This window comes from Eulemur rufifrons, chromosome 2, assembly GCF_041146395.1.
Source record: "Eulemur rufifrons isolate Redbay chromosome 2, OSU_ERuf_1, whole genome shotgun sequence".
Lineage (NCBI taxonomy): Eukaryota > Metazoa > Chordata > Mammalia > Primates > Lemuridae > Eulemur > Eulemur rufifrons.
Window position 1 is genome coordinate 41,575,179 of NC_090984.1, and position 21,788 is coordinate 41,596,966.

The window sequence follows — 21,788 nt, forward strand, 5'->3', positions numbered from 1 at the left end:
GTCCTCCCTGTCCTGCTGAGCTGGGTTCTGGGCCCTCTTGTGCTCCGTAGTCCCCTTGGCATGGCGTTAGTTCCACTTACCACATGGCACTGTGCTCTCAGAAGAGCAGGTACAGCAGAGAGGGCCCGCTGGACGCTGGGTGCTTTGATGGGCGCCGTGTGGGCCTTACCATTCCAATCCTCAGAACCCCCTGCAGGGCAGAAGCTGTTATACCCCTTTTACAGATGTGGAAGCTGAGGTTTAAAGAGCTTAAAAGATCTCTGTACAAAGCCTTTTCTCCTCGAGTAAACAAAGTTTTCTGAGGCAAGGTATAGGATCTTACCTGCACAGCAATCACATGCAGAGCAGAGACTTTACTGACATAACGGAGACAGATACTCACAGTATCTACCTGCGGTATAAATGGACACCATTAAATTTAGGGAAAAGAGCAGTGGGAAACAAATGCTGGACTTGACTTCTAGCTTTGTGACTGCTACAGGAGCTGGAGCGTAACAGGCACCTAGTAAATATTTACTGAATGATCAAACCAGTGGTGTTATCTTGGGCAAATCACTTAACTTCTCTGACATGTTTCCTCAACTAGGTGGGGTTTAGGTTTGACCATGTCAATCTTTCATAATCTAATGTTTATATTTCTCTACCTCTGAGAGTTGAATACCTGATATATATTTTAAATGTTTTGTTAAATAGAAATGATCAAAGGAAAGAAATGGCCTATCTCACCATGCAGAAAACCCCGATTTACATTCTATTTCCTTCCCTTTTATTAACAGCATAACTTCATGGTTGTAAACACTTTCATAATTAGCATTGGGTCCTGAAAGGGAATTTAGAGACCCATTCAGAACACTGAGAGGTACTAGCACAATTTAATTGTAAGATCAAGTATTCCTTTTATGGGGCCGGCCTTGAGGCCCTGATATGTCTGTGAACAGGGCTGGAGCTGGGAATTGGGCCTGGATCTCCAGGCCCACAAACCACGCAGGAAAGCTTAAAATTTGAAGGAAAAAAATGTTTGGCAATTTTGGACCCACATGTGGTCAGCCATCCCCACTATTTGGTACCTAAAAGAGAAGAGGAGCCATCAGGCTGAGCATTTTTAATTGGACTGCTTTGGAAGAAACGGAGAGGCCACCATCTCCCCACAGCCACAGTCCCTGGCACTCAAGTCCCCTTGGACTTAGGGAGCAGCTCACAACTCAGGTGCCTGAGCCTCCCCGACTCACCAAAGGGGACATGCATCAAGGCTTCCTGAACGTGAACATGAAGCTCAACAGCCATTCTCAGAAGGCCAAACAACAGTCAACATTCCGGGGGAATTTCTTTATTCCCCTACCTTAGGAAAACCCTGAACAGTTTAAATCATCTGAGATTTACCCCTAAAAGTTTCTTCAAACCCATTACATGTTTCACTGATTTTCTGTTTTTTTTTTTTTTTTAGACAGAGTCTAGCTCTTGTCGCCCCAGGTAGAGTGCAGTGGCATCATCGTAGCTCATTGCAATCTCCAACTCCTAGGTTTAAGCTATCTTCGTGCCTCAGCCTCCTGAGTAGCTAGGACTACAGGCGTGCACCACCATGCCTGGCTAATTTGTTTGATGGATATGATATGGGTGACTAACAAGTTTTTGCTTTACTATAAAAATTATTTCCAGTTTATTAGCAGGACTGCCTCCCATCAGGTCCAGAGTGTACCTGTCACAGGACCCTGCTTCTTCAAATCTGTCAACTCAACCCAATCTTATGAACAGACAAGACCAAGTACTGATATTAGGTTGAACCATATGAAATAACTTTTTATGGGTAAAAACGGTCAACTGTTGACAATTTTATATGGTTCAACTTAATAGGGTGGTTAGTCAGCTCAGATTCCCCTAACGAAATGCTATAGACGGGATGGCTTAAATAAGAGGAATTTATTTCTCACATTTTTAGGACCTGTAAAGTCTGAGATCAAGATTCAGTTCCTGGAAGGGCGCAGTAGCTCACATCTGCAATTCTAGCACTCTGGGAGGCTGAGGTGGGAGGACTGCCTGAGCTCAGCAGTTTCAGACCAGCCTAAGCAAGAGCGAGATCCCATCTCTACAAAAAATAGAAAAATTAGCCAGGCATGGTGGTGCACGCCTGTAGTCCCAGCTACCCGGGAGGCTGAGGCATGAGGATCGCTTGAGCCTAGGAGTTGGAGGTTGCAATGAGCTACGATGATGCCACTGCACTCTACCTGGGGTGACAAGAGCTAGACTCTGTCTGGAAAAAAAAAAAAAAAAAAGATTTAGTTCCTAGTAAGGGCTCCCTTCCTGGCTTGCAGACAGCTACCTTCTTGCTGTAACTTCACATGGTGGAGGGAGTCCTATGGCTCCCCGTGTCTCTTTGTATAAGGACACAAATCCCATCATGGGGGCCCCACTCTCATGACCTTATCTAACCCTAATTTCCTTCCAAAGGCCCCATCTCCAAATACTATCACATTGGGGGTTAGAGTTTCAATATATGAATTTGGGGGGACATACAAACATTCAGTCCCTAACAGGTAGAACAACTCAGCAAAATCAATAAGCTTGTTCTTACAGAGGACTGTCAGGAATGAACTTTAGAACACAGGAACTAAAGGGATTATGTGCTTTTTCAAAAAGTCCAAGTCTACAGGATATTTGATAAACTTTATTAAAATTCATTCCAGTACATAGCGGTAAGCTCTAAATGCCTCTAGCTCATATTCTTCAAAATAAACTTTACTGTGTTATCATGAATTGGGTTGATAATATTTTGTATTAGTTAAATGTCAGTGTTGTAAAATTCATTGCTTTTATATTTATAAACTTGAAAAATAGGCCAGGCATGTGGTGGCTTACTCCCGTAATCCTAGTAGGCTGGGAGGCTGAGGCAGGAGGACTGCTTGAGCCCAGGCTGAGCAAGAGCAAAAGCAAGACCCCGTCCCCTGCCTCAAAAAAAAGAAAGAGAAAAACTAGCCCGGCATAGTGGTAGGTGCCTGTAATCCCAGCTACTAGGGAGGCTTAGAAAGGAAGATCTCTCCAGCCCAGGAGTTTGAAGTTGCCTTGAGTTATGATGACACCACTGCACTCTGGCGAGGGCAACAGGGTGGGGAAGGGAGGGGAGGAAACGGAAGGGGAGGGGAAAAAGGGAAGGGAAAAGAGGAAAGGAAAAGAGAAAGGAAAGGAAAGGAAAAGAGAAAGGAAAGGAAAGGAAAAGAGAAAGGAAAGGAAAGGAAAGGAAAGCATTTACAGTGTTTTGGATATTTGAGCATTAGGAAAAAAATGTATTTCAATACCTGACTTCATGTGACAAAGAATGATGCATTGTTACAAAGGTAATTTTCAACCTTTTAAACGTAATTCAAACCAAGTATAATTCATTCAAAAGACTAAAAATAAAGTATGTATTTGAAATTATAAAAGTTTTTACACTGTTATGTGTACACTTCAAAAAAAAATTCTTAAGCAAATCTAAAAATTTGAAACTGAATCAAAAACTTCTTATATTTCTTTTTTGAGTGAAGGTGAATTTTCAAGTCCCAAAAATTGCTATATATACCCACCAAGAAGAATGAAGAACTTGTGCTTAAGCCTTACCCTCTGAATGTACAGACTATAATATCTGAAAGATTATTTCCTGTTTTTGAGACAGGGTCTTGCTCTGTTGCCTGGGCAGTGGTGTCGTCATAGCTCACTGCAACCTCAAACTCCTGGCCTCAAGCGATCCTCCTGCCTCAGCCCCGCAAAGTGCTGGGATTGTAGGCATGAGCCACGCACCCAGCCCCGAAAGATTTTAGGCCAATTAATTTCTTTGCATTAATTAAAATATACTGACACACTCTGGGAAGCCAAGGTGGGAGGATTCCTTGAGGCCAGGAGTTCAAGACCAGTCTGAGCAAAAGCGAGACCCGATCTCTACTAAAAACAGAAAAATTAGTGGGGCATGGTGGTAATGAAAGAATAAAGTTTGGACAGTACTGAACTTGCAAAGAAATGGAAGTGGCTATGGACCCTAGAGAAAGCACGATCCTTGGATTTACTGGGAGATTAATGGTGGTTCTTGATTTTATAGAGAAAGAGAGGCAGCCCTGGGAACACAGAGCCAAAAAATGTAAGATTTTATGAAACGCCATAAATTCTTTCATCTTATTTTAATGGCAGCACGAGTTAAATATAAAGTATAATAGAACATGACTAACATTTTATCAAAACATTTTTTTCTTTTATAATTTTTATTATATCATGAAATCCCCCTTTTAAACAAAAACACATCAGATACCCGGTCAATTGGAAAACAATTTACAAAGTTCTATTTACATGTAACTTTTCCAGAGTGCACCTCTTGCACAAAGCAAGTATGTGGGCTATTTCATTCAAATAACAAGAATTTGCAATTAAATGATCAAGATAACTCTCACTGAAGTTTCTAACAATCTGTTAATTTATTTAACACAAAATGTTTATTTGGTCTTTTAAACACAGGCACCCTTAGAAGGTGTGTTTTACCCATTCTTCAGACTTTACTAGGCTTTACTTACAAGTATACAGCACCCAAATCCATTTTAATAGTGTTAATATTTGCCACTAATATTGAGTTTTTAATATATATAATTTCATGTAGATATACTGGAAAAATTAGAACTTCAGACAAATATGAATATAAAATTTTATAAGATGGATAATTAAAAGCTTTTCCAAAAACAGCAATTTAAAAATGCAAAGAATATTCTTTTAGATAACCAGTTAAGTTGGTTAGACCACAAAACTTAAGGTCTTACAAAATCTTTGGCTTAAAAATCAAGACTACTTCAAAACCCTAACCTGTTTATTCTATTACAAAATTTTAGAGCAATGTAGAAATACTGAAAGTTACTGAAAGGTCAAGAGGTGCCAGATTTTTAAAGATCAAAGTAAACACCATTTTTCTCCCTTATAATTAAAGTTCTTTAAAGATTATCTATGTTCACTTGCATGAATGTTCATAGTTAAAGTTACTAATGAAGAAATCTTTTCTTCAGTTACATAATGAACTATTGTAGTACAGAACTGGAATGGTACAAGCAAAATACTCAACTTCATAATTTGATAAATAAGTGAAAAAGATATTATCCATGAATATGACACAAAATTCTAAGTAGGGTCCTATCTACCTATATTCAAAAAAAAAAGCTTATGGGACGAAGGGGGAACCTACTTATCAATTTATTGACTTACAGGACAATGCAAACAAGGATGGCTGGATTAGAGTGTAAGTCACCAATTCCTTCCGGTAGCCTCAGATAGTGCTCCACACCTGACTCCCAACCTTTGACAGTACTGTGCCATCTCTATAAAATTAAGTACAATTCACATGAAAACCAAAAGGCAGGGGGAGGGAAGCAAGAATGCGAGACTTGCTAACTTGAAAAAAAAAGTCAGTGGCCTGTAACTGAAAGGGAATAGTGCAAAGTTAATCTTGGCCCCTTTAAAACATTGGATACTGATTAAAAAGAATAACAAATATCAAAAAACAAACAACATACCACAGTTCTTAATTAGCCTGTTAAGAAGGCTTATTATAGTAATAAGAAGCTGCCTAGCTCATTAAAGAAACTGGCCCAGGCCTAAGTAGCAGATATTTTGCAATTCAATTTCAAAAAGTTAAAAAAAATTAACAAACCACCTCCCCCCAATCAGAAATGAGATTCTTCCCTTCAGAAAAATCTTCCTGTAAATGATACAGCCAGGCCTGAATTTCTGAGGCCAAGGTTACCTTAGATTCCCTTCCTCCCCGTTTTCTGTAGCTGTAAATGCCTCTGCCACCTCCTGCTCCAAGGGCTGCCCTGAGGCCGGCATGAATACAAATCTAAACCCTCCATTCCAGCACTGGTTCTGCAGTCTCTGTCAGTCTTCCCATCATAGCGCACTGTTCAACTGTTCACTTTAATGCTTTGAGCAACAAAGACCACTTTTGTTATAGAAATGACTTTTGTAACTTTTATACAATATAGATTAAAAAGTATAAGATACAAGGAAGTATATACTAAAAATCAGATTTATGAAGAAGAGTTTTTCTTATTGGTTGGAAAATTTTAGTGGTGATTTAATACTGCTTATGCATTTCTGCACTGCACATAGGAACTTCTCAGAATACTGTGCAACACCAAGTAATTTATACACATGCCAGTTTCTAATTTACTTACAGTAACTATCAGTTTCAATGACCGTTTTGCAAGCTCTTCAGACTTGAACTCCATCATTTTTATGACCTTTGATTTCATGTGTGTAACATCAGCTTTTTTTCTTTTACCCTAAATAACCAAGAACTGGCTACATACTTTTTTATAGGGGGGAAAAAACAGCTTTTCTACTCAGATGCTTTTCACTATTAGCTTTCACAAAATTTAATAATGCCCACATTATTAAAATGAAAAACTGGAATGAACTTAGACATAACTATACTTTTAAACAAAATATGTAACCTGGCAAAGCTGATGACTTTGTTTAAAAAAACTCTAGGTGTTTCTGAGACACGTCAGGCGAGTGAAGTGACCCGGAATGTGCAGAAGACCATTTTCTCTCCCTGGAGATCTGCTTTTGCTCCTAAACAGATGACTAGATTTTGAGTCAACTGTTTTAAAATTCTGGCATTCTGTTCTCTTGATAAGGAATAAAACTCCACACTCTTGCCAGTTCCCATGTTTTAAAAAATGGTAAAGTCTCCAGGTAATGGAATAAAGAAAGCTTTTAAGTGCTTTACACCTAAAAGGGAGCAATAGCAATTCTGATGTCAGTAATGTCCCTTTGGATTTAAAAAAGATTGGTCCTCAAAATGTTCTAATTATTCTACATAAATGACTTCTGAAACTTTTTTAACAATTGTATTTTCTTTTTGCCCAAGACTCATCATAAATCATTCAAATTAAGGTAAATTAAAATTGATTTCAGCAGAAAGTAGAAATGCCTCAAAATATAAAATATCATCTACTATTGATTTTAATGTGAAACTGATAACAACTTACACTAAAAAAAAATATATATGTCATTAAAAAAATTTTTTCCAGTCTTTTCCCTTCTACCCAGGAAAATTTTATATCTGATGTCACCAAAATGAGCCCTTGGTGATCTTCTGAAGTCTTCCAAAGATTATACCTTGGTGGACTTACTGGTGGTCTCCTTCAACTCGTCTCTTACGCACTACGAGAAAAATGAAAGTATGTTAGAAATCCCTATTAATTTTAACAATGCTAATTTGCTTGTAACAAACAGGTTTCCATATATAATCCAGTTATAGTTTGACCAAACATAAATGTCCATTTTTTACATGATAATTAACAATTTAAAAAAGCCCTCATTAACCTGTTGAGAAGCGAGGGGCTTCAGAACAAAAACTACGTATCCTAAGCTCACTGACTGATACCCGTGCTTACACAGTAGCTGCTCTACAAATCTAAAACAGAGAATCATCTTCAAGTCATTTGAAGACTAATAAATCACTATGTTAAATTTTGATATGACATTCAGGCAACGGGGGGTAAAACACAGTAAAAGTAACTATCTGCATGCTCTCCTGATCAGACACTGCAATGTATTTCTTCAGTCTGTAAAAGAACATAACAAAAACATTTTTGTCATTCTCAAAGATAAGTGACTTGCTACTGCTTTCTAAAGTTTCCTTCTCTCACCTCCTACGAAATGAACCAGTTCAGGGCTCTGACAAAACAACAAATGCAAAGTAATGAAAATCTCAGACCCTAGTAACGTGGTGGGGCCACTTCTGGCTATCATAAACTTTGCCTGCCAAAGTAGCCAGCCAACTAGGTTCAGCTGACGGAGTAAAGGTACATGTATCCGGGGACTCTCAGCTTCTTCATGGACTGGTGATGCCGAACCACTCAGCTGTGCTCACTAGTAGCAGGGCAAGGCCTTCAGCTTCAGGATCTTGCTACCTGCACTCTCAGCTACCAGCCACCAGAGAGCATTCTCTGAGAGCCACCAACTTGGGGCTCCTCAGCCTTGTGGCCAACTCCTATTTAGAGAGGACAAAAAGCACAGGTTCCGGAGTCAATGACAAATAGAGTGTGAATCATGGCTCTGTCACTGTTTTGTATCATGTTCTTTGGCAAGTCAGTTAACTCTCTGAACCACCTTGTCCTCTGTAACAGGAGAATAATGACATCTGTATCTCATGGCTGCCTGGTGCACTACTGAGAACACAGTAAGCATTTAATAAAGAGTAATCAGCTTCATTATCCATCACAGTAGGGTTATGAGATGGTCCTGAAGCCCTGGTCAGCCATCTTTTTGGGGTGAAGAAAGCCAATTTGACTACTATTTTCAGAGGACTTGCATTTACACATTATTTACTGGTTTTGATACTTTCCCGAGTAAGTTCCTCTGTTTAAGTTAGATTGTTGGTGTACTAATTTCCTACTCTCCTCTGTCTATGGAAGCAAGTAGGAAGGCAACTGCCTCTTTCTTCAACCTAAATTGGCTGTTTGACAGAGGAGCTATAAGCCAGTAAGTGCACTTGGCTGGGCCAAGACACTTTGTTCTTGTGCTTTTCTGACTGCCAGCTTCTGTCTGTAGCCCTTTAATAGATGAGACCAGATATTCAAGTTATGTGTATAAAAGCTTCTCCAGCCATTGGCTAGGTGTTAGTTATGAAACAAACCAACCAACCAATCCCAGAAGGACTAAAGTATCAGGTTCCCATGAGCATTTTTATGTTTATCTATATCAAGTTTACCCCTGACTCTTAATTTTAGTCCAGGCTGATAAAGAACAAGTTTCATGTGTTTACTGAAATATTAAGAAAAAAAAATGAAAGGGAGACTTGAGTCCTCAAATACAAACTTAACTCATATATACAGATCTCTGAAATAGAGAAATATCTGAAAGGCAAACTTCAGATAATTCTTTAGGATGGAACACTTCAAAGAAAAATTTGAATTGCAGCAGGGTTTGGATGTTATTGGCAGACCACTTCAGACGTTAAAATGCATGGTATAAAAAATCTATAGGACAGAATGCAGCAAACAAAAAGATGTAGAAAATGGATTATGCAATTAGCTAAAGATAGTAAGATTCAAAGTTAAACTGAATATACCATATAACCTCTTTGTTACAGCTATGACACTTCTTAGCTGGAGAGATGGAAAGTACGTAGAATTATTTCAATGAATAGTTGAGACAAAGAAAACAATGAGAGAGGAAAAGATGCTATCAAAATTAGAACACCAAAGATCTGATAGAGCCCCATTTGCAAGATGAAAAAAATTATATGCCCAAGACATTCTGTATAAGTTTCATGTCTTGTTCTTTGATATCTCTTTCCAGTTACTACATATCAGGCTGCTGAGACCTGTCTGTCAGAAAACATGATCTTCAGGCTTTCCACCTTGATCTACAGGCAGAGGTCAGAGTGTATGGCTGGAAAAAAAAGTCAAGCTGAGTGCATGAATGGGAGGCTGCAGCCACCATGTACACAGCAGAGGACAATGGGGCAAAAGGCCATTTCTGACTCCTTTCTCACCTGGTGCACACTTCTTACCTTCCAGCAATTCATCGGCTCATCCTGTAGAGGACGACAGCCTAATAAATTTTGCCCTGTTAACAACTCTTTGGATCTGGTCCACTTTCTTTCCAAAACCCACTCTATTGATGTAACTTCTATTTCATCATTAGTCACCTACGAATCTCCTAACTCACCTCATTTTCTATCTCTGAAAGAGTAATAAAAATAGTTCTTTTTGGGCCGGGCGAGGTGGCTCACGCCTGTAATCCCAGCACTTTGGGAGGCCGAGGCAGGTGGATAGCTCGAGGTCAGGAGTTCGAGACCAGCCTGAGCAAGAGCGAGACCCTGTCTCTACTAAAAGTAGAAAGAAATTATCTGGCCAACTAAAATATATATAGAAAAAATTAGCCGGGCATGGTGGCACATGCCTGTAGTCCCTGCTACTCGGGAGGCTGAGGCAGTAGGATCGCTTAAGCCCAGGAGTTTGAGGTTGCTGTGAGCTAGGCTGACGCCACGGCACTCACTCTAGCCCAGGCAACAGAGCAAGACTGTGTCTCAAAAAAAAAAAAAAAAAAAAAAAAGTTCTTATTGAAGTATCATCTTAATCACGCATTTGGTGACCCACATTGGCTCTCAAATGCCTCCCACATGAAATCCAAAGAAATCTAAGTTCTTTACCATGTAATTTTAGTGTCTTCTACCAACTCCCTCTCTTAATCTGCCGACATCAGTGTTTCATTGTTAGCTTCAAACAAGTACTTATCGAAAGTTTATTCTGGAGCCAGCCTTATGCTATGAGTCAGTTCTCAAAATCTGCAGGCTGTCATCAGCATGTACATAACTAGCTTGCTCTCAAATGTGGGCTTTTATCCACACAATTCCTCTCTAGGAATATCCTCATTGTCATTTCATGCCTGAGATCCATGTCTGAAAATCCAGCTTGGATCAGAATGAAAGATTGTGAGTGGAAGTCTGGGGAGCTCCCAGGACAAAGCTGTTTGCTTTCGCTCGATTCTGCTTTGTCAGACCATGCCTTCAACACGGCCTCCTCTCCAACACACTGCCACGGACAGCCACTCCATTGCTCACGTCAACGTAAAGCAGCCTAGGAAATACTCTTCATCTGCCCCCTTTATCTTCCATTGCGAAATCTCTCTTACTCTAATACTGGATATTTCTTTTCTTACAGAAATTTAGGCAAAGAGCCTACAACAATAGGCTTTGCAGAAGAGTGCACAACTGCTAAGGCCTTGCAAAGGTTAGTGTCCCTGCCCTGACACTTACAGACTTTCACCTACAGTTCCTGGAAGGACAGCTGCTGGAAGTACCTGCCCCCTGGGAAAGACTTACGTAAGAGATGGCTGGGGCTACAAATTTGTTGCTGAGATTCTAGGATTTGTTAAGATAGTTTCAGAGGAGAGGAAAAATGGAGGAATATTTTTGGCTGAGTTTATGGGTATTTAAGTACTAGAAAATTGTAACTTTGAGCAGGGTTTAAATTCTACCACCTCATTTATTTACTTAATACAATTTTATTAAGTACCTACTATGTGTTAGGTATGATTTTAAGAGAGTTGTGGATTCAACAGCTGGACATGGCCCCTGCTAAAAACACAGTCCCTGCCCTCAAAAAGCTTATAGTCTTTGAAAATAGATTATTTCAATAAAGTGTAATTAATTTTCTATGTAAAAAGCAATTTAAAAAGTATGACAAGGGCACACTTGTTCAGGATGTATAAAACTGATCTCAGAAACTCAAATTCCACTTAAAAGTGGAGAAACATACTCAGAAAAACATTCACTGTGCATGAAACCGAATCAGGTGGAGTACTTGCTAAATGTCCCAAAGCCCAAGTCCCACTATGGACTAACTAAATCAGAATCTCCAAGGGAATAAAAGCCAATAATCTCCGTGTTTTTAAATCTTTCCAATTATTTATGAAGTTCAACTAGACTTGAAAAATGCTGCTCTAAAAAGCAAAACGAAATACCGGAAGGGAAAAATAAAAGCTAACTAGTAAACCAATACAAAAATAATTAGCATGACTGTACAAACTACATCTAGAATCAATAATACACCAAAACACACCAATTTTCTCTTTTTAAAAGCAGGTGGCTAAAATCTTCTACAGGATACTACAGTCATACAAAGGACAGAAAGGGTGTGAACTAATACTTTTCATGGTGATCTGGATTAAAGGAATGAAGCTGTATTTTTTCTGCTCCAGAAACTTTTAAAGACTGCAAACTCAAATATGACTGAAGCTTAAAAGAACTGCAGTGCTTTGAAATGTTACTTCTTTTGAGAAGTCTTATTTTAATTCTTGCCTAAAATGCATCTTTTAAAATACTCCAATGGCAAATACCATAACTTAAAAGTGAATTTTAGGAAACATGTAGAAACAAAATTATAAACACCATATTCTTTAATTCGGCCTTGGCTGGAAAATTTATTTCAAACAGAAGCTGCAGGCCTCAGCAATTCAATAGGAACCATGGAGGAATGGGAGATTACTGACCTAGATGCACGCAGTGAGAAGATTGCCCTATAGCAGTTCTGTTAGGCAGCCCAGCAAACAGTTACATACCAGTGACCATAAAACTTGGGTAAAAATGATAATTATTCCATATTTTATATATTTCTATATTCTCTATTTTACCATATAAAATTTCTATCTGGGTTTGTTTGATAAAAAGGGCAAAAAACCCTTCCTGTAAGTTGAAATCTTTCTTTCAATACTTCCAAGAACTGATTTGCAAGTGAGAATAAAATATTTGTTTGTTGTAGAGAACTATTCACTTAAAGCTATCAAACATGTTTGTCACAGGAAGCTGATTTTACCCATTGACCCAATGATCACTACAACCTCAATTAAGTTTAACTCTAATTCAATCAGTATAAAAAGGACTGTGCCGATTTTAGAAACAAAGACCAAGTAATTTCCCTCTGTTAACATTCATTTTTAAAAGTGAAGAGGGGCCGGGCGCTGTGGCTCACGCCTGTAATCCTAGCACTCTGGGGGGCCGAGGCCGGTGGATCATTTGAGCTTAGGAGTTCAAGACCAGTCTGAGCAAGAGCGATACCCTGTCTCTACTAAAAATAGAAAGAAATTATCTGGCCAACTAAAATATATATAGAAAAAAATTAGCCGGGCATGGTGGTGCATGTCTGTAGTCCCAGCTACTCGGGAGGCTGAGGCAGTAGGATCCCTTAAGCCCAGGAGTTTGAGGTTGCTGTGAGTTAGGCTGATGCCACGGCACTCACTCTAGCCCAGGCAACAAAGTGAGACTCTGTCTCAAAAAAAAAAAAAAAAAAAAAAAAAAAAAAAAAAAAAAGTGAAAAGGTCCCCCAATATATTAGCTTAAGGGTAGAATTCAGAAACTCAGCTTGATACTGCATATATCTTACCTAAATCGTTGTTTTTTGTTATAGCATTAGCTGCCCTGGTTCGTGGTCCCTGCTGTGTAAACTGATACCCAAATTTAAGGATATTTGTATTTTCCTCAAGCATCTTGGCCATTTCCAATTCTACGGCTGTCCCCAACTGTTGCCTCTGTAAAAATTAGAAATAAAGAACAATATTAATAAACTAGATCAAAACACTTTTCAAGGTAAATCGAGACTAAGGCATTTGGGCACATGCTGATTCTGTTGGTCTCTTTAAATTTTTCTAATTCCTACAACATATCTAAGAGAAATAAATTTTTAAAAGTTCAGTATATGATCATACAGACATAAAAAAGTGTGAATTACTATAATGAGATAGATAGCACTTCATACCTCCTATGGTAAGTATAATCAAAAAGACAGACAATAACAAGTGTTGGCAGGAATGTGGAAAAACTGGGACCCTAATACATTGCTGGCAGAAATGTAAAATGGTGCAGCTGCTGTGGAAAACTTCTTTTTGCTGTTGCTCCAAAAGGTAGTTACCATACGACCCAGCGGTCCCACTCCTAGGTACATACTCCAGAGAAGTGAAAACATGTCCATACGAGAGCTTGTACATGAATGCTCATAGCAGCATTATTTCTAACAGCCAAAAAGTGTAAACACCCCAAATATAATAGAATATTTTTCAGCCATAAAAGAATGAGGTACTTATACAGGCTATAACATGGATGAACCTCCAGAATATTAAGCCCTGTGAAAGAAGCCAAAAAAGATCACAGATTGTTTGATTCTACTGATATAAATTGTCCAGATTAGGCAAATCCAGAGAGACAGAAAGCAGATTAGTGGTTGCCAGGGGCTGGTGGGAGGGATGAATGGGGGTGACTCCTAATAGGTACGGGGTTTCTTTCTAGGATAATGAAAATGTTCTGGAATTAATGGCAATGGGTGCAGAACTCTACGAATATACTAAACATCATTTAATTGTAAGCTGAAACATGGATTAAGATGCATTCTGGTTAAATTTTAAGATATAATCCTTTTTTCTACCTTCATAGTCTACAAAATTTATTTACTTTGAAGGACTGAGGGAGACAGCTGCCAAGTATTTTTTTTAAATAACTGCAGTTATTTTTCAAATAAAAAATTAATAGCCACTATGGATGGAAACATTTCTAACATGTATATCTCTGTGCCTCTTACTACAAATACAAAAAGTCTACAATGTAAACCTTGCCACCACAGAGGTAAAGAATTAGAGAATGGGTCAGGCATGGTGGCTCATGCCTGTCATCCTAGCACTCTGGGAGGCTGACGAGTGAGGATCACTTGAGTTAAGGAGATTGAGACCAGCCTGAGCAGGAGCGAGACCCTGCCTCTACTAAAAATAGAAAAATTAGCCAGGCAATGTGGCATGTGCCTGTAGTCCCAGCTACTTGGGAGGCTGAGGTGGGAGGATAGCTTGAGCCCAGGAGTTTGAGGTTACAGGAAGCTATGATGACACCACTGCACTCTACCCGGGGTGACAGAGTGAGACTCTGTCTCAAAAAAGAAAAAAAAAAAAAAAGAAAGAAAAAAGAATTGGAGAATGGATTGAGTGATACATAAGAGTCCTTCCAGTTCAAAATAGCCAGTCATCTAAATTCTCTTAAAATGACTTAGTGAGAGTTGCTTTGCATATATCTTTTTATATACATGAAGTTAATATTCTGGATGCCTCAGATGTCCTTTCATTCACTTTCAGCCACCACCTTCTAGAAAGGGATTCTTTCAGAACTCTCCTCCCACCCTCGAGTCCCCAAGCCCTACATACCAGGGTGGGCTGTCGTTTTTTGAAAGTTACAATCACAGAACACTGACCTGATTGTCAATCTTGAGCTCTGCCAGGGTTTCATTGTCTCTTAAAGCATCAATCAGTGCTAGAATCCCAACTCCTGTGATAAAGTTGGACTCCATATTTAAGCTGTTCAGAGTTTTGTTCACTTTCAGCATATCTGCAAAAGCCTAGAAAATGCAGAACATATTTGGAGATTAAAATTTGACAGCACCTATTACATACTGTACATGCCATAAACAAATACAGTAATTGACATAAGTAAGCAAAAGGTAATGTCAGATGGTAAAAATAAAAAAGGTAAGGAGGTGCCTGGGGTAGGGGTGGGGTTGCCATTTTATATAGAGTGGTCAGGAAAGGACTCACTTAGAAGGTGATATTTGAGCAAAGACTCAAAGTGATGAAGTGAAACAATGTGTATTATCTTAGGAAGAAAGTTCTAGACAGAAGGAATGGTATAAAAGACCTGATTTGGGAGCCTACACGCACGTTTAAGGAAAAGCAAGAAGGCTGTATGGCTGCAGGAGAATCAAAGGGCAAGGAAAGGAGATGAGGTCTGCTCATGTAAGGCCTTATCAGGCCATTGAAAATTTTTGATTTTTACTCTTAGTGAGATAAGAAGCTGCTGGAGGGTTCCCAGTATAGGAATGAAATGATTTAACTTAAGTTTTAAAGAATAACTCTTGGTGCTATGTAAAGAATTGACTTTAGGGTGGGTAAGATAGAAGGTAACTCAGTCAGGAGGCTATTGCAACAACCCAGGTAAGAGCAGACAGTGGCTTAGACCAGGGTGGTAGCTGTGAAAATGGTGAGAAGTGGTTGGATTCTAGAAATATACACATAATTTTTCCTAAACACTAGACCACCAGGGATAGACATACTTTGAAGATATGGCTGAATGTATGTTTGAGGCTGTGAGAAAGGGAAGTCAAGGATAATTCCCTTTTTTTCCCCCCAAGCAAGTGAAAGATTGAAGTTGCGCTGAGTGACACAGAAAAGAGGGTGAGAGAAGCAGGGATGAGATGGAAGTCAGGAGTTTGGACGGGAACTTAGATGTAAGCTATCAGACATCCAAGTAAAGCTGTTGAGTAGTAGCTGGGCATGAGTATGAAGTTTGGGAAAGAGGTACAAACTGGAGACAGTAGCACTGGGAGTCATCAGCACATGTAGATGACATATAACAATGAAACAGAATGAGATTACCCAGGACGTGAGTATAGACAGAGAAAAGAAGGACCAAGCCCTGGGCTATTCCAATGTTTAGAGGTTGGGGATATGAGGAGGAACTAGTGTAGGCCCTTGAGAAGGAATGACCAGTGAGGTAGGAGGAGAACCAAAAGGAATGATATCCTCAAAAAAGCCAAGTGAAGGAAAAGGTTCATATCATGAGCAAGTGGGATCTCAGGAATGGAAGGATGGTTTAACACACAAAAGTCAATCAGTGTAATAAACCATATTAATCAAATAACGGCCAAAAACCACAAGATCATCTCAACAGATGCAGAAAAAGCATCTAACAAAAATCCAACACTATAGATCCATAAATGGAATCCTCTGCAGATGTTAAAGAATGTAGATCTCTATATGTTGATATGAAAGGAAAAATCAAGTTGCAAAATAGCATATATTACATGATTCTATTTATGTTTTTAAAAAAATTCATAGGAAGGAAACACAGGAAAAAATATAAAAGGGTAATAAATATTATATTGCCTAATAGTGAGATAAAACACCAATTAAAAAAAGGAAGTAAATCTTGTCCATAAAATCACGGTTTAACCACCACTACATACCCTGGTATGTAGGCATAATTTCAACATTATCAATAGTAGCTTACTTACAGCAGCAACAGGGTCATTGCTCCGGGTGGCTGCAAGACTGAAATATTTCACGTGTGTGTTGGTTTCCAAAGCCTTCGCAAAATCTTTTAGGGTTGGAATCGGGATATTCTTGAAAGACAATAACGTGAAACATCATTACATTTTAGTTTTCATTACGTTTTCATTTTCAGGGCAGAGCATGTATCAGACTTCTCTAGCACTTATTTTTTTTATTTTTTATTGTTAAACAATTGGTTTTCTGGATTTTTCTTCTCTAGCACTTAGGTTAAAGAAACTCACTATTCTACTTTTCATTATTCTTATTATATGCAGCCATCTGCTGATAATTAAAAGTGGATCTACTTTTCCACAAGCAGAGAGATGTAGGAGTCTACTTCTAATGAATATGATCTCTGAGGTGATGACATACTGTTCTTAGTCACTTAGTTCAAGCTATAAGGGTATTAAGAGAGATTAACCCTATACTACTTGAAGGTAGAAAAACATAGTTACCGAAGGCACTGATTTCTCCCTTTAGTACCCTAGACTTCAATTCCCTATGGCCTGGTTATTTTCAGATCATTACTATTTATTTAGAGACAGAGATACACAAGGACAAAACTTAAAAAAAAAAAAAAATAATCAAAACGATTAGTGATCAACTAAGAATATTAGCTTTATCCAAGGCTTTCTTCCCTCCACTCACAAAAAGGAACACCCACCAAAGGAGCACAAAGGTCTTCTTCCCTAGTTTCATGTAATTTCCAGATGTTCTCCTCCTCTCACTCCTCAATTCAGAAAAATTAAGATTTAAAATGAGAAATTTGTAATGAAGCTATTATAGAATGGTCAACATCTGCGAGATAATTTGAGTTTACTCTTTGATAATTAATTGCCTCTATGCCCTCCTGACTGATTTCTTCTTTCCCTACTCCAAGGGAGGTTGCATTGTTTGAAACCCCGTAAGATCCCAGAAAGTCTATTCCTAGGTATTTACTCAAGAAAATTAAAAACACGGTCACAACAAAAACCTGTATGTGAAAGTGTGTAGTGGCTCCGTTCATAATCATCCCAAACTTGAAGGAACCTATAGATCTATCAACTGATGAACGGATAAGCAAACTGCAGCCTATCCATCCAATGGCATAATATCCAGCAATAAAAAGGAACAAACTACTAAAACACACAATACTATGATGAATCTCAAATGCATTATGCTAAGTGAAAGAAACCAGACTCAAAAGGCTACGTACTAAAGATTCCATTTATATAACATTCTGGAGAAGGTAAATGAAAGGGAAAGATCAGTGGTTGTCAGGGGCTAGAGCTGGGTGGAAGAGAATGACTACAAAAGGGCATGAGAAAGTTTTGGGAGTGACGGGCATGTTCTACATCTTGACTGTGGTGATGGTTGTGTAACTGTATGCATTTGTCAAAACTCAGAACTATACATAAAAAGGTAGAATTTTGTTATATTTCCATTTTATTTCAAGAAACCTGATTTTAAAAAAGCAAAACCCAAAGGGCTAAATGTCCTTAGAAATAGGCAGTATTTTGAAAACCAGAGAGATTTATGACAGTTTGTAGGGTTTACATTTTTGTATGATAGTCTTTAAAAAGCAAGTTAGAAAATATTATACTATAATACTCAAAACTGCCCAGCACTTGCCCTAGGTCCAACCGACTCAAAGCAATACAAAACAAAACAATTTTATGTGCTTAGCACACTTACCTTTATATTATTCAAATTAACTTCAACAAGACGAGCATCATTTTCTTTAATTCTCTTTAAACTCTCTTCAACGTTGGTTGGATTTGGTGGCTCATCAAATACTGGAAGAATCTTTTCACCTTTCACCACATCTGTAGTAGCAGATGAAAAAAGTAAGAGTCTCACTGGTTGACGCCACTACAGTATGTGCATATATTAACTTGGTAACACATTTCTCTCTCTCACTCACACATACAAACACATTTATTCAACAGAACAGATTTAAAAGTTCCTTCCCCACAACTCCTAAAAGGTCCTTTATGTGTTGACACATATTTAAAGCATCCAAATAAAATTTTATTGAATATAAATACCAAATATATTCAACATTTGTTTGCCATGTATCAGCTATTTTTACTGCTCCTAGTATATTACAATATATCTTTACCATTCAAATATATTTGACAGTGCAATCTGATGATCCCATTTATTTTTAGCAATATTCAAGATAAAGTTCTAGCATGATCAAATCTAGCATCTCTTACCATTTTTGCTGAGATTTGACAGAGAACTGGTATAGTCACAGACTTAAGGAACTATAGCCTCAATAGGAAGAATTAGGTGATAGGAAGGCACATTCCCTCTTCCTCCCACAGGGGTATTATGCAGTGGGAAAAAGGGGAGAGCTCTTGACTAGCAAGAAGGAAATACATACGAAGAAGGGTCGGAGTAGGGAGTCGGGAGGGAGAGACAGGTGAAGGTACACAGAAGAGCTACTGAGACAGAAGGCAATATCCACTGCCTCCTTCACTCTCACCCTCATTTTCACCTTACATACCCACACACAAGACCAGAATGTAGCACTTCAGAGTTGTAAGACAGTAAGACCTGGAATCCCTGAACCCTTTAATGAGATATCATTGTGTTCTGATGCACATATGTGGAAGTCTATGAACACCTGTAACAGGCAAACTATTATGAATACATTTTTCTGGGGAGAATACCTACAGCATCAGATTCTCAAAAAGGCAAATGACCCCAAAAAAGTAAGCATAACTGACAACGGAAAGACTGACAGGGTTCGAAATGGATCTCTGTCTGGCTTGGTTCTTCCCTTCTGCTCTCCTCTAGCTTTTAAGAGCAAAACTTGACTTGAGACAAGGTGCACTGCTTACTTATTCAATAAATTCCATCTAAGAGTGTCTTGTTATTTACAAATATCACACACACACACACGCACACACAGCATCCTGACATCAACTTAGATGAAGGTTTGAAAATTACTTTCCTGAGGACAGTTGACAGATCTGAATATATTTAGCCTGGAGAAGTATATATTAAAAGAAGGTATGCCAGTTGTTTGCAGATTTATCCAGAAGAAGAGACAAATTTCATTTTGTTCTCAAAGGCTGGGTTAGAATAGGTATAAATTGCTGAGAGGCAGAATTTGGTTCAATACAAGAAAAGCTTCCAACTGGAGCTCTGCTAAATAGGAAAGAGTGGGCTCCCTCTCACTTAAGTTCAGTGAGGCAGTCTTCTTCAAAATAGGCCAAGGGACCTACAGAAGAGCTTCCTCACTGAATGGAAAACTGGATTTTAACTTTTATAAAACCAAACGATTTCTTTCCCCACTCCACAGCTTACGTGTATTTAAATTTATTTATTTAAAAAAACCCTTTTAATTATTATGAGTACATAATAGTTGTATATCTTTGTAGGGTACATGAGATGTTTTGATACAGGCGTACAATGTGAATTAATCAAATCAGGGTAATTAGGGTATCCATCAACTTAAGGAGTTGAGCATGGTGGCACGTGCCTGTAGTTCCAGCTAATTGGAATGCTAAGGTGGGAGAATTGCTTGAGCTCAGGAGTCCAGCCTAGGCAACATAGCAAGACCCATCTTCCTAAAAAAAGATTTAAAGAAACTTGCCGCCTAATGAAATAATGGATCTAGTCAACAGGACGCTGGAATCATTAGGCAAAAAAGTTCATGAAGAACTTAAAAAGGATGGCTCAGGCTGCCAACATTTGAACCCACTAATCAATCTTAACACATTCCCCAAAGAGGAAGGCCCAGACTTGCTCGATAAGCTTCCTAATGTGATTCAATCACCACTCATGAAGCATTCTTGCCAAAAAAAGACCTGCACCTGAATCTGATCAAGCCACTAGAGCTAACAGTTTACAGAAACATAGGTGATAGAAAAATATATAAAATGACACCATGAGGTTAAAAATCAGCCAAATCCAGAATGTGGAAAAATCTTCAAGAAATAAATGTCAAGAAAAAAAGGGAAAAGAGGTTGATGGGAGAACTGTTAAGAAATTAAGGGAGACTGGAAAGACAAACAACCAAATGCAGGATGTAACCTTTATTTGGATCTTGATTTGAAACAACTGTGAAATGATGTTTTTCTGGACATGAAATGGGTATTAGATGACATGAAGGAATTATTGTTAATTTTTAAGTTTGAAATGGCATTGTGGTTATGTTAAAAGAAAAGCCTTTATTTGTGAGAGACATATGCAGAAATATTTATGGGTGAAGTAATACAAATGAACAGGATTTGCTTTAAAATATTCTGGGGAAAAAAAGTGGAAGGGTGGGAGGGAGGCAGAAGATGTATGAAACAAGGCTTGCAAAATGCTAAAAACAACTGAAGCTGAGTGATGGATATATTATTTTCTCTTCTTTTATGTATGTTTGAACATTTCTACAATAAATATTAAAAATGGGAGGAAATGGCCAAATTACAGAACACCATTAAACGGAGTGTTTGGCAGATGTCCAAATGAGGTACACTGAGTACATGTACTAACTAGGAAACATGATACATTGATAAGTGATGTACTATATTGCATGGGTTAAAATTCTTATCACTGACTTTGTGTTGACACTCAGACTAGTTAATTATTCAAAAATCTCAGCTCCTTCACATGCAAATTAAAGATAATAATACCTTTTTCAAAGAACTGTTGTGAGGATTAAATGAGGATAATCCACATTCAAGAGTTATGCACAGAAGAACATGGCCCACAGTAAGCATTAAAAAAAAATTAGCCAATAGCATTATTATTGAAAAATTAAGTTATAAGAAATATTTATAGTATGATCCCATTTTGTAAAAAAACAAAAGACTATGTAACACATATACGTTTGTATAAACATAGTACAAAGTCTAAAAGGGTATGTACACCAAAGTGTTAACAGTTAGGGTGGTGGTGTGGGGAGCAGAGGGCATGATGATTATGGATAGAGACACTTACTTCTTACCGTATACACTTACATATTATTTCAATGTGCTATAAAACCATGTATCACACCTTGGTAATTTTAAAACATCTTATAAATGAATTTTTTAAAAAGCTTTGCTTTAGGCTATTGAATATTTTGTATCAGAGTGAAAGGTTCAGAGGCTGTATAGTTCTGGGGTTTCTATGGAATCTGATTTGATAATGTAATTTCTTTGTCAGCATTGTTGCGATTTCTTGAAAATCAGTAACACCAATAATAAAATGTCAACAAAAATCAAGTT

At 38.1% G+C, this 21,788-nt stretch overlaps 1 protein-coding gene across 1 annotated transcript in view; it reads right to left on the reverse strand.

Annotated features, from left to right (window-relative positions):
- Positions 1–4,747: 4,747 nt before the first annotated feature.
- The window catches only part of TMOD3 (tropomodulin 3), a 70,243-nt gene continuing 53,202 nt past the window's right edge, over positions 4,748–21,788 (reverse strand). Inside the window, exons 6-10 of the mRNA XM_069459770.1 lie at positions 18,271–18,401; positions 16,560–16,667; positions 14,745–14,888; positions 12,900–13,044; positions 4,748–7,170 (exon numbers count right to left, since the gene is read on the reverse strand). Of these exons, the coding sequence (XP_069315871.1) occupies positions 7,136–7,170; positions 12,900–13,044; positions 14,745–14,888; positions 16,560–16,667; positions 18,271–18,401 (563 nt within the window). The 3' untranslated portion in view covers positions 4,748–7,135. The remainder of the gene's footprint in view (positions 7,171–12,899; positions 13,045–14,744; positions 14,889–16,559; positions 16,668–18,270; positions 18,402–21,788) is intronic.